The sequence below is a fragment of the Anoplophora glabripennis genome, unplaced genomic scaffold (assembly GCF_000390285.2).
Source record: "Anoplophora glabripennis isolate ALB-LARVAE unplaced genomic scaffold, Agla_2.0 scaffold108, whole genome shotgun sequence".
In the NCBI taxonomy this organism is placed as follows: domain Eukaryota; kingdom Metazoa; phylum Arthropoda; class Insecta; order Coleoptera; family Cerambycidae; genus Anoplophora; species Anoplophora glabripennis.
This window is the reverse complement of record NW_019416209.1, coordinates 488,767-507,510: the sequence shown is the minus strand read 5'-3', so window position 1 is coordinate 507,510 and position 18,744 is coordinate 488,767. Positions and strand designations below refer to the sequence as shown.

The 18,744-nt window shown below is 34.1% G+C and overlaps 1 protein-coding gene across 3 annotated transcripts in view; it reads left to right on the top strand.

Annotated features, from left to right (window-relative positions):
• Window positions 1-18,744, top strand: part of LOC108906588 (ephrin type-B receptor 1-B) — a 319,577-nt gene that overhangs the window by 207,892 nt on the left and 92,941 nt on the right. For all 3 annotated transcript variants that reach the window (XM_018709892.1, XM_018709891.1, XM_023454425.1), the window contains exon 4: window positions 10,439-10,518. In XM_018709892.1, the coding sequence (XP_018565408.1) occupies window positions 10,439-10,518 (80 nt within the window). The remainder of the gene's footprint in view (window positions 1-10,438; window positions 10,519-18,744) is intronic.

Sequence of the window (18,744 nt, the reverse complement as noted above, 5' to 3'; positions counted from 1 at the left end):
GCTAACGTCGGCAAAAGGCTGCACAGTACTAAATCAAGGAGTCGTATAGATTACGTTACGACGCCTTTAGTAACTTAACTGGGTTTTCACTTGACGCACAACGCGCCATAATTGAAAATTAAGTGAAGAAAAAATGTTGTAGTACGAATGATTTTAAGTTACTCCATGGGGGATACCTATGAAGGTATTAAAGTGTATTAATTTGTAGCAAGATTTGCTTTCTTGACGCTATGCATCTGTTTCGTCCTTTGAAGGTTTATAATTCACGCAAGATTTGAATTTTGCGCCATTTGTGCGGTACAGGGCGATTCACTATATTTTGACCATCACCCCCCTTAACTTTTTTGTTTTAAGAGTTATAAAAAAATGTGAAATACAAAAGTTGCACGATTTTTTATAAAGTTTTTGAAAATGATAGTAAAAAAACAAATGAAGCCCAAACAATATGGCCGCAGATGCTAACATTGTTAATTTAAATGGAACACCCCGTATATTTTTACATATTTGAATAGAACGTTCCCTGTCGAGCATAGTCATATAGGGTTTGTTGGGTCCATCTCTAACAGTAAGCAAGATAATATTAAAAAACGAAATGAAGGTTTTTTATTAAGAAAGTTAAATATCTTGTAATTGATAGACCTCTTTCGGGTATTTCTGCCTTTTTTCCAATTACGTAAGGATTTAGATTTAGTTGCAATATGTTTTGACATATCTGTCATTGATATAGTCCAAAATGCGTATAGGTATTTTTACTAAATCTCACTAATTATACCGTCAGAGGCCTATTTACTCATGGACAATGTTATATGGTAGGTCGTGACAGTGACAGGTAGTAATGTCTTGATAACATTGTTATTGTTTGACAGTTTGTGTTACTATTTAATCAGAATGAGTTACACAGGAGTAGAAAATTGAAATATTATAGGAATTAAAATAGAGTAAGTTTTTTTCTATACTCTATTTTAATTCCTAATGGTTTTCCAATTTTCTACTTTTGTGTAACCCATTTTAATTAAATAATAATAACACAAACTGTCAAAAAATAACAATGTTGTAATTACATTTCCAGTCACTGTCACAACCTACCATATAACATTGTCCATGAGTAATAATTGGCCTCACACGGTCTAATTAGTGAGATTTAGTTAAAATAGCTATCTATATGCATTTTGGACCATATCAATGTCCGGTATGTCAAAATATATTACAACTAAATCCACAAATCCTTACGTAATTGGAAAAAAGGCAGAAATGCCTGAAAGGGGTCTAACAATTACAAGATGTCTTATTTCCTTTATAAAAAAACCTTCTTTTCGTTTTTTAATATTATCCCGCTTATTGTTAGATATAGACCCAACAATGCCGATATGAAAACGCTCGACAGGGAATGTTCTATTCAAATGTGTAAAAATATACAGTGTTCCATTTAAATTAACAAAGTTAACATCCGCAGTCATTTTGTTTGGACTTCATTTGTTTTTCTGCTATCATTTTCGAAAACTTCATAAATAATCGTACAACTTTTGTATTTCACATTTTTTTTTATAACTCTTAATACAAAAAAGTTAAATGGGGGTCAAAATATAGTGAAACACCCTGTACAGTGTTGCCAACGAAAAAAAAAACAGCGTGACAGTTCCGGGTTCCGAACCGAGTGTGAAGCACCCTCAAAATTTTGAGTAATAGACCAAAAATAGTGAACAATCGCCGAAAAAATTTATTCCCAACTTGATCGGTCAAGTGAGTTTCTTATGTATTTTGATGTTCTTAATCTATATCTGAAGTTTTTTAAGCTGCATCCCCTCCAGATTTCGCAAAAATCACAAAATAATAGCGAAAATCATCAAAAATAGCGAAAAATCGCCAAAAATAACGTGTGAGCGCAAAAAAATAAAAACAAATTCGGACCTTTGTCGAGTGTGTTTCTTATGTATTTAGATAAGCTGAACTCTACTCTGAAGTTTATTAGCTATATAAAGTTAACATCCCCGGCCATTTTAGACTTCATTTGTTTTTCTACCAGCATTTTCGTAAACTTCATAAAAAATCCTGCAATTTTTGTGTTTCACATTTTTTTATAACTAAGAACAAAAAAGTTAATAGGGTGTGAGAGTGTGAGGTCAAAATATAGTGAATCACTCTGTACAGACCACATTTTTTTGTATGCCAGTTTTATATTTAGACATCATTTTTAGTTTTTATTTTGGATAGTTGTTTACATATTTTCAAATAATATCGACAATTTTCTACGACATTTTAGATTATCGAAGATAAAAACGCACTGAAACATTCGTATAAAAAGTCTCATTATTGCACTTACGCGGCATTAAAGAATAACACAGACCAACAAAATTTAACTTTTTTTTTGGAAGCAGAAACTTGAATATATATTTCCGAAGGATTTAGGTGCGCTGAATCCGAATCTGGCAGCAGGTTTTTGAGATATCCTAACCTAAAAGTGCAAAAAACACTGTTTTTCTTCATATTTGATGTTATTTAGTAATGTCATCTATTCTTTTTCAAAAAACTAATACATTGAATCTAAAAGTACAAGGCTCCCTTCTTCGAATGCCGTTGAGTTTGCTCAAATATCTTTTTTTTTTTCGTTGAGATATCAAATGTTGAAATTTTTAAGTTTCTCGATTTCTTAATAAGTATGCGAAAATCTACTAAGGATCCCTTAGTAGGTTTGTGGGCTTAGAGTTGGTGGGCTTGGGGTTTGTAAGCTTGAAGTTTGTAGGTTTGGGTTTTGCGGGATTGGGGTTTGCGGGTTTAGGGATTGTGTGTTTGGGGTTTGTGGGTTTGTGAATTTGGAGTTTGTGAGTTTGAGTTCATGTGTATTGAAGGTTTCTGAGTATGAAGTTTCTGAACTGCAATCAACTGTTTGACGTCTAAGGGATCCTTAGTAGATTTTCGCATATTAGGAAACTGATAAACTTAGAAATTTCAACATGTTATATCTCAACGAAAAAAAAAAGATATTTGAGCAAACTCAACGGCATTCGCAGGAGGGAACCTTGTACTTTTAAATTATATGTATTTTTTTTAAAGAGAATAGATGGCATTACTACATAACCTCAAATATGACAGTGTTTTTTGCACTTTTAGGTTAGGATATCTCAAAAACCTAACGTGATAGAGCAATTCTGCGGCCAGATTCGGATTCAGCGCACCAAAATCCTTCAGGAATGCATATGTGTCTGTTTCTTGACCCTTGTTGACCTGTGTAATTTGTTACACTTGGATCTTAAATAATTACAATCATACCATATCACTGTAACTATTAAGCATTTTAAATAAAACTAACTGTATTGTTTCCATATTCTCCGAAAATTGTGCCACGTATTAAACAAACAATCCTCAACGGCTATTACTCATCAAATTAACATTCCCGCGTACAATTACCATCACACCAGCAACGTTTCGAAATTACACTTTTAACGCAAACTATCCACTCAACAACAGTTACACAATACGCCTGTCTCCAATCACTGATAAGTCTCAGTTGTGTGGAAACCGGCGTACACATTCTTCTGTCTCCCGGAGACATTTTCTATAATGACATGTTAAATAATTATCTGCTTAATCCTTCCTTTAATCTCCGGTCGTGGACGTTGTGGCCGTTTCTGTTATTCTACAGAGATAGGGCTTATATTAATGAAAAGTTAATTAGGATTTTGTCGACGTCGGTATTTGTCGATCGGTATTTCTTCACCGCTAGGGATTTCAGGGATCAGTTTTTAGTATGGTGACGTTGGATTGACAGACCTTAATCTGAAGGAAGTGGAACGGATTATTAATAATATACAGGGCGATTCAGAACCTATAAAAAAATGTGAAGGGACTTTTCCTAATGCCATTTTGTAAAAAAGGGCACTTCGAAAATGTTTAAAAATACACTTCTGCACGTTATTATTAATTAATAAAATTAATTTGTGGTTTTAATTAATAAAATAATTTGATATATCTTCCTATTATTACAACAACTGGTTAAAATTTTGCCTCCGACATCTAAATACATTTGGGCTGTCTTACCCAGCTTCTACGAACTAATGCAAATGTTGTCTTGCTTCACCATAACATAAATTTTGTCTTGCTTCACCGTAACACAAATTTTGTCTTGCTTCACCATGAACTAAAACGATATCCATAAACTTCGAGTTGCTATACACTCAAGCCATTATTGATCTTTGAAAATTAACGTAAACACTATCGGAATCGTCTGGGGCCAATGCCGCTAGAGACTACAGTAGCCCAACGATGGAAGGGTTGTAAATACTACTACAACTTTTTTCTCGGAAACTATAAGGATTTTACAAAATTTTTCTACGATATTGACTCTATTTTTCATGATGCATCTATTCTCAAATTTTTTTGGATAAGTCGTGTATCACCCTGTATAGGTCATGGAAAAGCGAATGAATGCAATTGTTGAGTTTGTGACAATCCAAGTCTTTTGACCTATCGGAAGGATTACTGCTTCATATTCATCTTAGGAGGCATAGTAACGTCGTAAACAATTGCATTTTTACTGTATCGCCTAATGCCAGTTTCGTTTCAGAGATATTCAATGTTTTTCCTTAGATTGATAGTTTTCCCAGAAATCTCCCACGAAGCAAGCTGTGTTCCAGCCTTAATAAAACGCCCTGTACACAAAGAAAATGTTAGTGCCAATTTCCAGCTCTTAAACTAATTGCATTCGAGTGTCTTCAGGCGCGTACTGTTCCAGTTGTCAGGAGCTGTCGTAAATTGTAATAAATCAAAGGAAATGTATCACCGGGATGATTTAGTGCAGATGTAATTAGTAATCGGCGATAATAGTGTAACCAGCTGTTACCTAGTTCAGTGCAGGTCTCATACATCGCGTCGGATATATAAAGAACTGGGAAACACCTCTTGTTTTAACACGTTTCAAGCTCTAAAGAACTTGTTAAAGTGCTGTCGGATTATAAGCAAAAGTTCTTTAAATTCTCAAGCGCTACAAAACATATCAAAACTTGTTTTTAAAGCGTTTAGGATCATGGTAGTATTTTAAGCACTTTTCACTAGGTGCTTTTTAAATGTTATTCAAAGCACTAAAGGGTTTATTAAAGTGATTTTTAGTTTAAACAAAAAAATGCTTCAAACACTAAAAGATTATTGACAGTGATTGAAATCTCACTGGAATCTGAAGTACTTTTCAAAGATTTAAAGCATTTAGTATCTCTTACTTCTGTGATTAAAAGCACTAACTGTTGTTTCAAAAGCACTTCAAGTACTTTTACAAGCTCATATTGCTTTAAATAGTATTTTAAGCATGAAACACTTTGAAAAGAAATTGTTACAATTACGTATCAAACAAAGCACGTTTTGATAATGGTTAAAGTCCTGTTAGAGCTTGAAACACTTCAAAGATTTTGTTGTCTTTCTGCAGTTTCTAAAACTAGTTATCCTTTAAGTACTCCTATCTGAAAGGCTTGAATTAAAAGCAACTATTGTTTTTGAAAAGCACTTAAGATACTAAGGATTCCTATGTTCTGTATCAGCTGTCCAAAGCAATAAAATGCTTGTTAAAGTGCTTTACAATTGCAAGCATTTGTTATCTTCATAAAAAATGCTTTAAACTATCAAGCGCTATAAAAAGTGAATTACATATTACACACAAAGCACTTGTTGATAGTGTTCGAAGCATTCTTCAGGGACTTGAAGCACTCTCCAGGGACTTGAAGCACTCTTTAGAGACTTGAAGCACTCTTTCGGGACTTGAAGCACTCTTCAGGACTTGAAGCACTCTTCAGGGACTTGAAGCACTCCAAGGACTTGAAGCACTTTGATATTTTAAATACTGCTAGCGATGTTTCAAATTTAAACTAGTTTTATTTTAAATCTTCGCAGTGACTGAAGTTGAATGGATAAGCTGCCGGTTTCAGAAGCGAATTAAGCACTTTAAAAAGCTTCGATTACTTTTTAAAGCAATATTACATCCCTGCTATCTTTCAGAAGGATATATGTTACATTTTCTTAATGTGTTTCTGGTTTTTATAAATATTAGTAGTGTTGCGAATTAACCTGCACACCTTCTAGTGCAACGAATCTCGTTAGGAATGGGACGGTGTTCGGTCCCGCGATTGCTATTTATAGGCATCAGGAACGACTTTCGCAATAATTAGATGCGTGAGACGAAGCGGCAGTTCTGGATCCACCGCTATCGAGTGTGGCACGCGATTCCATAAATTTTCCAACGCAACTAGGCGTATCCGCGCCGTCTGGATGGATTGATTCCACGGCTGGATTGAATCGATTTCGCCGGAATCTATTCCTCTCCTCTTTTTTTATTTCCGCGTGGCAAAGCGCTTACTTTGAATTAGCTTAATATCTTTAAAATAGAATAAAAAATGCGGGAGCTAATGAAAAAATGTTTTTTTTAAAGAAATTTAGTGAAAAAGGCAATTGATTGATTAATCTTTGTCAAAGGTGATATTAGTAGGTCACGAATACAGGATATTTCTTTGAAGGAGCCGGTATAATAAATGTGGCGATCAAAATTAAATGACTACGGTTTGGCCAAAATTAAATGACTATTGTTTGGTTATTAAAAAATAAAATCTGATCGATATTTTTACCATAAACATAAAAAATAACTATTTCCTGTCGCCTCTAGCAAAATTTTTAAAATCAGCTTTTATTTCTCCCCTATATAAGTCAGTGGCGGCTCGTCGTGTGAAGCAACTGAGGCCAGGCCTCACTGTAAAACCTATTACATTTACCAAAATTCAAAATAACATAAAATAATTGTTTGAATATTGATTATCTCGCCGCTCGCTGTTTCCATCAGCGCGGCATTAAATACTGTTACTCCTCACTAGTCCCCACCACAGTGAGGCCAGAAATTATTTGCTTGCAGGCGTGTCGCACTTGCCTACAATATGCTACAGTTCCCCCTCCAAGCGAGGCGGTTAAAATAACGTGATTTAAGAGAAAACTGAGGCCGGCTCAAAGCTGCTTATAGTTTTAGCACAGCATAAGAAATGTTTCTTATGCTGTGGTTTTAGTGTTTAAGTTTGCGGTTAATGCACGCGTCGCATAGTACGCGGGTAATGTTGATGTCAGTGTGAGGGGCTTTAAGGATAAAGACAAGGCAGGTATTAATTTAAAGTAAATAAAAAACAGCTTTCTTACAATAAAACAAAGACTAAATTTAACGTAATTTAATATTTATTACATCAAATATACAGTGTGTCTACTTAAGTTGGAACCATATGGAAAACTTTTTTATTAATGGTTTTATGAAAAAAAGTTATTCTTCGTAAAAAGTTTTGCATGGTCTAAAATCTAAAATGCAACCTTCAGTTATCAAAATTTGCCAGTGATATACGAGGTATATCAGAAATTATGAATTTTGCTCAGAGTAAAGTACCCTTATTTTTGACAATACAGAAGAGTGTTATAAAGAAACGTTATTTTGAATTAAAAGTTATTTTAAAATATGCAATTACAGCCATTTAGCATGAAGATTCAGGTTTTGTGATTATTTACGTTTTACATTATAAATTATTTGTATTATTGTTATAATTAAATTGCAAGGTTGTTCATAAACATTAACAAATGGAAAGGTTATCATATTTTTAACAGATAAGAGAGATAAATACAAATAATTTATAATGTAAAACGTAAATAATCATCAATAATAAAGGTACTTTACTCTTGAGCAAAATTCATAATTTGTGATATACCTCGTATATGACTCGGAAATTTTGATAACTGAAGATTGCATTTTAGATTTTAGACCATGCAGAATTTTTTATGAAGAATAACTTTTTTTCATAAAACCAATAATAAAAAAGTTTACAACTTACGTAGACACTGTATATATCTCACAATATTGTTTTATCTCTTGAAACACTTTTTTCAAGACGTAATGACGTAAACTATGCTCTAACAAATTAAAATCTCTAATCAAAGTATTTCTGAATTAAGAAACGAAGAAAAATTGAAATATATTTTTAATTATGGGGAAAATATTACTGGACTACCAAGTAAACAGGTCAAAAGTTGCGACGAATTAGAAATATTTTCGAAATATATTTCCCCTTAATTAAGTTAACGAGTAGGTACTCGTTTTGGGAATTTACATGATTTAATTTTTTTTGCTTTAATAGATTCCTCAAAATTTTCCGAATATGCAAACAAATATCCTGAAAAATCGTTTGAATGTTTATTACAAATGTATCCAAACGTTTTTGAAATAGATAGGTTGAAAAACGAACTTAATATTTTGTACAGAGACGAACAATTTCATAATTTAGAAGTTCAAAAAACGATAGACATATTATACAAGGAATTTAAAAAATGGTATTTTCGGAAACATACAAACTGTTTTGCCCTGTTTTAACAATTCCTGCAACAAGTGTCTCGGTAGAAAGAAACGTTTTGTGTCTTCAGCGGATTAAGACTTAGAAATACGATGATACAAGAGCGCTTAAACAACTTATCGGTGATGACGATAGAAAAAGAACTATTGCAAAGTCCTAGTGCCGATCCTCAAGTTTGTGAAGATATTAAAAGTAAATTTGCAAAGAACCCCGCACAAAACATATTGAAATTGAACACCGGTCAATTTGTATGAAACTTCATATTTTGATAGTCTTCGTCATGCTGATGTCTCAATGGGCACGAAGCCCTACAACCCCATCCAACCTCTTAAAACCACCCCCAAAGGTAGGGATAATGAACTTGACAGATTACAGGTCAATTGGCTTACCGTAATATTTCACTACTGTAGTCGAACCTACAGATATTTATACCATAACTGGGATTTAGAACGAGCCCTACAACCCCATTAACCCTCCAAAACCACCCCCAAAGGTCGGGGGGATGCACTTGACAGATTATCGGTCAATAAAACTACCGAAATATTTTACTATTGTAGTCAAACCTACAGCTACCCAAACTGTAACTAGGCTTAAGACTACTTTCTCCAAAAAACTTAACCCCCCATCCCTCTCCCTCCCCACCAACTACCAAAGCCTGTCATATGACTTTTCCGTGCATACTGGTTGTATAACTGTTTAATTTCATCTCACAACCACCTAAACGATCACTACTCTATACTCTCCGACCCCAACCCCCGACAAATGAACCACCCACCCCCAACCCAAATCTCACGGTTGGGGTCGGACCAACCCCAGTTCTTATTGAAGCTTGACATAACATTTCTCTGCTTACAGTTTATGAAACCATTCAATCTTGAATTCCATCCTACACCCATCTTATTGTTTAATACCCTTTAACCCACAAAAAGTTCCAAAACATGCCATAAGATTTTTTGCTGTTTGTGGGATGTGAAACCCTGGCTGTGCAGTAGTAGAATATTTCGGTAGTTTTATTGACCGATAATCTGTTAAGTGCATCCCCTGACCTTTGGGGGTGGTTTTGGGGGGTTAGTGGGGGTTGTAGGGCTCGGTCTTAAACCTAGTTATGGTATAGGTGTCTGTAGGTTCGACTACAGTAGTGAAATATTATGGTAAGCCAATTGACCTGTAATCTGTCGTTCATTACCCTGATCTTTGGGGGTGGTTTTGGGGGGTTAGAAAAGGTTGTAGGGCTTCGTGCCCATTGAGACTTTTGATCAGCACGACGAGAACTATCAAAATACGAAGTTTCATAAAAATTGACCGGTGTTCAATTTCCATATGTTTTGTGGGGTTCTTTAAAAGACAAACGAATAAACCTGTTTTCTAAACATTCACTATGTTTTTAAAATATTTTGTTAAAAGTGGAGGCAAACGAAAAGCCGGCGGCGTTGTTTTATATGTAAATAGATAAGTTGGCTGGCTACCTTATGAAAATTTTTAAAAAATGTTTTTATATTTCTTCATATTTTTAATATTCATAAACCAAGTAGGAGCAATTTTGTTAATTATTAGGTAAATATATCACTTTGTTTTTTTTTCTGTTACTTAATTTTATTGTAAATACAATTTTTAAAGTTCTGATATTATTATTAATAATATATTTTTTTAATTTACGGTTATAGTAGGGCTATTGGCGACGATCTCTATAGTAAAAAATGACGTGGAAATTTATTCCTATTTATTATTTGAGAGTGGATTAATAAAATATCCAAATAGTTGCGTATTATTTTTGATAAAATCTGAATGAAAATCCTGCTCAGTTTTTCTATAATATTGTGAATGCAACTAAAAATCTTCAGATGTATTTAGTCGTTTGACCTTGAAAATTTAAAAATTTTTGCCTGCGCTTTTTTTCCTTTCTTGCCCACCTAGTAAAAAAGCCACTGGTCTCACCTATTCACAATGTCACGAGCCGCCACTGATATAAGTGCATTGACTAAAATAATGTTGTAAACCTAAACAATAACCATATAATGATTTTTTTTATGTATTCTTAATTTTTTTATACTACGTCACTTTTAAACCCTCTTTGTTTTCGTTTTCAGTCGTGGTACTAGACACCACGGGCGAATCGAGTCTGGAATGGACGAGGTATCCCTACGGACCCCAAGCAAGTACTCCAGGGGTAAGTACCACTAAAAAAAATTTACATAATTAACTACCGCCTCCGTAAAGATCCAAAGAAACGCACACTCTTGATTTATACTAGCGGCAGTTGTTACCAATTATCCTTTGTCTGGTCTCTTAAGAGCTTATGAATTATGCCCCTTCCTCCGCCCTTGAAAAATGCAGCAGAAGCGTCTGTCTTTTTACATGCCCCGTCGCAGGACTTCGTCTGGGACGGTAGTCCCGTATTGTAGTTTTAATTAGAGAATCGTACATCATTCGCTTCATTAAGCCACTGTTTAAAGTTAAATGATTTATTTGAGGGCGAGTGAATTAAACGTGGAATCTTAAAAATTTACTTTCCTGTAAGATTCGTATAGTTCTCGATACTAAAACATGCACGTCTTTGTTAGTACCTACGTAAACGACGAGGTGTTAATAGATATTTCATTATCGTCTACCCGAACACCTGTAAAATATAGATTTATAGCCGTCGGACAACGCGGACATTGTTTTCTTTGTTATTCAAATTACAGTTTAACGATTCCTAAACAGAAAAATGTAGTTATACATACAAGAGCTATGTAATAAGTTATTATGATTCAAATGTATCCAAATGAATCCATTTCAGGTCCTGTATCTAAATAACCTATAACCTTCATGAAATATTTATGGCGTTTTTCATAAACTGGTATACATATTTATAATATTTTCAACGCACAACGTATATCTCCTGAAGAAATATTGTTGCCCCAAGTTGATATACCTACTTCGGAAGATAAATAAATTTACAGTGGTTTGGAAAAAAATATATGTAATTGACTGCACAAGGTGGTTTTAAAGTTTAATTTTAACTGCTGCGAATTTATATCGAAATGAAACAGTATAAATAATACACAAACAATATAAATAATACCCAATCAGTATAAATATTACATACAAACAGTATAAATAATACACAAACAATATAAAAAATACACAAACTGAATAAATAATACACAAACTATAAATAATTCATAAACTGTATAAATAATACTTAAAAGCAGCATAAGTAATACACACAAACAGTATAAATAATACACAAACAGTATAAATAATACACAAACAGTATAAATATAACACAAACTGTATAAATAACACAAACAGTATCAATAATACACAAAAGCAGTATAAATAATACACAAAAACAGTATTAATAATACACAAAGGGGGGTATAAATAATACACAAATTGTATAAATAATATCCAAAAGCAGTATAAATAATACATAAACAGTATAAATAATACACAAACAATATAAAAAATACACAAACAGAATAAATAATACAACAAACAGTATAAATATGTAGTATAAGTATTACATATAAACAGTATAAATAATACACAAACAATATAAATAATATACAAACTGAATAAATAATACACAAACTGTATAAATAATACCCAATCAGTATAAATATTACATACAAACAGTATAAATAATACACAAACTTTATAAATAATTCATAAACTGTATAAATAATACACAAACAGTATAAATAATGCACAAACAGTATAATTAATACACAAACAGTATAAATAATACACAAACTGTTTAAGTAATACACAAATAGTATAAATAATACACACAAACAGTGTAAATAATACACAAACATATAAATAATACACATACAGTATAAATATAACACAAAGTATAAAGGTATAAATAAGGTATAAATAACACAAACAGTATCAATAATACATAAAAGCAGTATAAATAATACACAAAAACAATATAAATAATACATGTCTCAGAAGTGAGTACGATAAATTCTAGCAGCATTAAAAAAATGTAGACACAAAGGTTCACAGAGAAACAAATAATCTACAATACAATTTGATAATTCAAACCTATTTTGAAAAAGAAAAACGATATACCAAAATTTTCTCGATCGAGAACTTCCATATCAGCTTACATTTTCGTACGGCAGTGCATTCTGCGATTTCGTCATATCTAAGATTATATTTTCGTAACAGTATGCTTACTGTAATGACTTTTTTAAAAAGCGCTTTGCGTTTCTGAGAAGTTCCTATAGTCGCGCATTCCTGATATGGTCCGATTCAGCAGTGCGAGATAAAGGTATTTGTTGAAAAACGACAAAGACGCGCTATTTATATTTATATCTACGTGGACATGTCAGCAGGTTTGTTGCAGGTTTCATTGAAAGATTAAAATAGAAGGTATTCGTCTTACATTGTTATTACTCGCGGGGCGATTAAATTTAATACAAAAAAGTACGTAAAGAATGTTTTAGGTTATACTCGGTGTTAACCGAACCCAGAGGCAGAAAAGGTGGTGGCGGTGATCGTTGTACACATTTGTTGTATAGTTTATCTCTGTATGCGCTGCTATAAGGTCGTAAAACCGAAACGTTTATTAATACTTTTCTCGAACCGGGCGGGCAGCTTCCTGCCTTACCGACTGGAAAGACCGCGACCGTCAGCGACCCTGCTTCGCGTATAAATCCCGGCAATTAGGAGGTAATTAAAACATAATTTTACGGACGCAATTCGCGCATCAAAATTAATTCGTATTAAAATATTCATCGGCCTAGGCTGTAAAATGTCTAATTTACTACGAGACGTTTCCAGCAGACATCTGGCGGACATAAATCGCACCACCGCGTCTAAAAATCCGCCGCGCTGGGAGTTTTCCCAAATAAATCACGTTGGGAGTTCGTTTGATCGGTAATAAGTCGCTCGATATATCCCGACTTGCTCCTAGTTGGCCGCTGTGGCATCGCTTTTTGTACCGGCTAGAAAAATAGTTGTAGATGTGGTAAAAATGTCAATAAAACCGATATTTTTCCTCAAATTCAATCCTCGCAAGTATGCCGCTTAAATTAACAAGGCCACAGCGCTTCTTGCGTGACGTCACTTTAGTAGTGATATACAGGGTCGGAAAGTCCCCATGGTTCATCGGCCGTTACGTGAGAGCGATAAAGTAAGTCATAGAAATCCGTGCGATAGAGAAAGATGGCTCTAATGAAAGCGTCTAATAGTCACTGCCCATTTCGCCCTTCCACAAATAAGAAGTGGATCATGGGGACTTTCCGACCCTGTATATGTCACTAGATAAAGCAATACTTTGAAACGGCATGTTTTTTATGTATAAAAAATTAAAAGGTGAAAAGTACTCCAAAAAATAATGAAAATAATTCCATATGAACATACGTCCGGAAAAGCATCTTTTTTAAAATACCGGATGTTAAACTCTTCGTAGAAAAATCAACTCAAATTTGATGCAGGGTGTTCCTATGAATTCGTTTTTATTTTATGCAGAACTGCGTAAATGTATAGTCAGTAACCGACTATAGTCTGTATAGTTTATCACTACAGAAAGTTGAAAAGATTTATTAAACGTAAGTTCAATAGAAAAAATCCTTGAGAACTTGCTCTAAATTGATTCAAACAGTAAGAAAGCTAACCAAAATTGTCACGAGTTTCATAAGCATCCCTAAAAAAGTTTTCTGTTAAAGGTAAAAAATTATAATAATTTGTATATAATGTGTAGAAAACTTCTATTATATGTTCATTTGGCCAACAGCATATTTTAATTATTTATATCCTCAAACAATTTTATTATATTTATGGTAAATTTCGTTTTGTTCCGTTCCAAAAGGTCTCCAAAATGCCATGTTGTAATAATATTAGTAAATAAAATATCCCTCTTATTTCTCCCTTTCGCAATTGTAATATGAACGATTAATAGTTGGTGCCTATAATAAATTAAAATTACCTGAATCACACCAAATTCCGCATTGCTGCACTGCACTGCTAGTCAATTTGTCAACAACTGAGATTTATTGCCCAATCGCCCAGTGCGGCTGTTTTACACGCCGTTTGCACGCACTTCGAATGGGCGTATACATTTCTACCACATCCACGTTTAGTTCGACCAAACCTGTATATGGGTTTGGCTAAATAAATATGGGGACAACTTTTTCAAATATTTCAATGCCGAGTTGTTGCGTCAGCAACCGAACCTGGTACATACTGACAATCTCTTGGTTCTTCAATTGAGATCGGAGAGACTATAACAAAGAAACCCACAAAAGTTCGTTTTTTAACCCAAACCTCTATAAAATAAGTTCAAATTAGTTGTCCCTCTGAAGCAACACATCTAGAGGGACTTGGAAAAGGAAAAATAAACATCACACCTTCAGAAACAAACAAAAAAAAACAAAGGTGCGTTGGCATGGCGCCCAACGTGGAGCTAGTCTGAACAGAAATAAAAGACAGCTCGAAACCAGTTGTTGATAGTCTGTCATTTGTGCTTTACAACATAATAAAAGCCTTCATAAATCATTAATTAATTAACTTTAATTTTCACAAGATTCTGTTCAATGAGCGATCGCGTTTTCTCGTGCGTAGACGTAACGGTTTGTCGTTGTTCATTGTAAAGGAATCGTGAATATTAGTGCCGCCAAAATTTACGGATTTTTAGTTACTAGTACCAGTCCTGTAATGATGGTTGCCTAAACTCGGCATCCGCGGACCAATTCTAGGGGAATATAGTGGAACACCCTGTATATCTTACTTTTTACGCGGATTAACTCGGGGTGTGCGTCGACGTTTTCGCATTTTTAACGGACGCTTAATAAAGTGTCAACATTTTGGGAAGGACCTTAATTGCGTCCTTTTGGGACATATCCGGGACGGGGTCGTGTCGACCCTCCCAACGCCGCGCGACCCTTGTCTGGAAGCGGCTAATTAATTACACGTTTTCGAATTTGTTTTAAACATGGAAAAGTTCTTAGTCCCGCGATTTATGGCCTTATTTATTTCCGGGAGCGTATATTTTTGCTCGTACGGCGGGGTGGGATGTTACGTTTGTACGGTATGCGGGGTAGTTTTACTTTTCGTTAAAAAAGTGATCGGTCGTGTTCGTTATGCGGCGGTAACGGCACTGACAAATGTGGATTAAGAGACTTTTTGTGCTGCCGCTTTGGAAAGTGTCTGTTTTCGATGTTTTAATTGCCAGTGTTGCGAGAAACAACTACTCCGAGGGCTATATGCCCCTACCGGCATCGAATTATACTCGCAACACCTAGTGCAACAGCTAGGGTCGTTCGTCAGTTAACCCATCAGACACAGACCGGTTTCGGACTTACTAGTCCCCATCAGTGTGTCATAGGTGAGACAACCGACGAACGAATCCGCTGTTTTGCGTCGTATCGTCACGACAAGGAAATACATTGCACGCGGGAGCGCCAATGGCTCCATCTGTCGTGCTGACTCCCTACTGTGCCATTCAAATGGCTACAGTACGAATCGACCTGCTATATTGCAGGTATTTGTTGCACGACTGCCACCCACAGAGGGCGAAGACAATGTTTTTAATTGTTCAATGCCGGTAGGGGCATATATCCCTCGGAGTAGTTGTTTCTCGCAACACTGACAATTAAATATTTTTAATATCGACCTTTGTCCATAAAGAAAGGGAAACGAAACAGCGGGCACTGAATTTCCTAATACTTTAATAATGCAAAAATCATGAAATTACGAATTATATCACTGATTAGTGTTGAGAAAACTAAAAACTTCATTTAATAACGTTTTAATCGTAGTTTCTTCACCTAAATAATTTCTTAATACGCCAAAAACTGAGTATGTTTCGAAATCTGCGTTAAATTATTGCAAGAGGTGTGTGATTAAAACCAAAAAAAGTCCTATGAGGACGTCCCCCATACAAAGTGCCTATGTGGGGCCGCCATCCCGGCCCGTAAGTCTAATAAATGTATACATTCCAGGCTTTAAAAGTATCATAAAATCGAGCCCGTATTAAAAAAGTTGGCCTTAACGAACGCTCTCTTATTTCCCAAAGTTAAATTAAGAAAGTTTCCAGAATTCCTTTGTGTCGTAAAATTCGAATTAATATCGTAATATTTTCAGATAGATTCGACAAAAAAGCGCGCCTGCATAAAAAAGTAATAAATCATTTTATGTTTGAGGTGTATTATAGGACGCGAGGTGAACGATATCTCTCGACTCTAATTTAAAATTTAATCAGAGGTTATCCCGTGATTTCGCATTATATTTTCGGTATAAGGGGAGCAGCGAAACAATATACAGTTTATGCACTTATACCATCGCTAAACGACGATAGACTGACGAAACCGTCATTTTAAAAGTACAACTAATAATTGTTAATTCTGTCATATTATTCTAATACACTGATTATAAAACAAGGAAAACGACGGAATTTCTGCCTGTAAGCACCGATGCTAATAATTTGGTCAAATGTGCCTCTTTTCAAGAAGCAGATACTCGAGAGAGATGAGTTTACGCACTGCATAATGATACACGATGCGCTTTCGGAGGTCAATCAATCAATCAAGGCATATTAAACATGTTTATATAAGATCAAGGTTTTAAAAAAAACATTTTAAAGCGCCGAATGTCTAGTTTCCAAATTTCTTATATCAAAATTTTTAGGAGCGACAGTTATCGCGTAATTCCAATAAGACTAAAAAAATTTTTTTTCAATTTTTTGCGTTTTTTTTCTCGGTCCACGGGCTTGGAAAAAAATTATACACAAAAATCATGATATGGACATGATAGCCTGTTCATTTAGCTTTAATTTCTTTTTTTAAATTTTTCTCTACGTTAATTTGACCCGGAGATATTCGACTACGAATACAAAAGCATCCTTTTGGCTTTAATCGTCGATTTCTCGGCAACTAATGATCAGACAGAAAATTGACGGGCAGTTTCGAAATCTCGAATAAATTCCCTACAAGGCTATGTAGCGTTCTTTGAAGAAAAAAAATTTCTTTCATCCTCGACATTAACTTGAAAAAAGTGAAAAAAGTGACTTTTTCACTTGTTTTGCTAAGTCGACCGCATCTTTGCTAATATCGATGGAGAGTCTAATGCTTGTACGAATTTTTACACCTCGATGTACCCCCAAATGCTCCGTAAATGGGCAGATCGATCTATCGAACGGTTTTTCCAGACAACTTAATCAAAATTTCAGAAAATTTTAAAGGAGCAAAATTTACATTTCTGAGCACCCTGTAACGTTCTTAAAAATGAATATATTGATTTTTTCAATTCTTTCACAATTGGGCATTTTTTGCTCATTGAATTTGAAAAAAAAATAATTTTTGAAAAAAAAACTTAATTTTTGAAAATTTTTTGAAAATTTATTCTTCTTTATTTTTTAACAACTCAAGATAAAAATATTGAGTCATTTTTGAAGCGATGTACTCTTTCCGTACCGTAATTTCCTTTATTTTGAATTAACGAAATTGATTAAATGCTGCTAAATAAAATAAAAATGATAAATGCCGCCTAGGCATGACAAAAATTAAAAAAATTGAAGTCTACAAAAACTTTTGATTAATTTTTTTCACTAGAATTACAAAAAATATTGTTAGTTTTGAGAAAAACTGTTGGTTGGTTCCTTTGAATCAAAGATAGAGTTTAAAAAAAAAACCTGTTTTTTTCACACTTGTTAGCTTCGTAAGAAAGTTTAGGATAATACGCACTATTTTTTCGCAGATCGAGGACTACACCAATCTTGGGGATATCAACTTTTAATCAATTTCGTTAATTCAAAATAAAGGAAATTACGGTACGGAAAGAGTACATCGCTTTAAAATTGACTCAATATTTTTATCTTGAGTTGTTAAAATATAAAGAAGAGTAAAGAAGAGTAAATTTTCAAAAAAATTTCAAAAATTAATTTTTTTTTTTAATTATTTTTTTTTTCAAATTCAATGAGCAAAAAATGCTCAATTGTGAAAGAATTGAAAAAAAAATAAATTTTTCATTTTTACGAACGTTACAGGGTGCTCAGAAATGTAAATTTTGCTCCTTTAAATTTTTCTGAAATTTTGATTAAGCGGTCCGGAAAAACCGTTCGATAGATCGATCTGCCCATTTACGGAGCTTTTGGGGGTACATCGAGGTGTAAAAATTCGTACAAGCATTAGACTCTCCATCGATATTAGCAAAGATGCGGTCGACTTAGCAAAACAAGTCAAAAAGTCACTTTTTTACTTGTTTTGCTAAGTCGACCGCATCTTTGCTAATATCGATGGAGAGTCTAATGCTTGTACGAATTTTTACACCTCGATGTACCCCCAAAAGCTCCGTAAATGGGCAGATCGATCTATCGAACGGTTTTTCCGGACCGCTTAATCAAAATTTCAGAAAAATTTAAAGGAGCAAAATTTACATTTCTGAGCACCCTGTAACG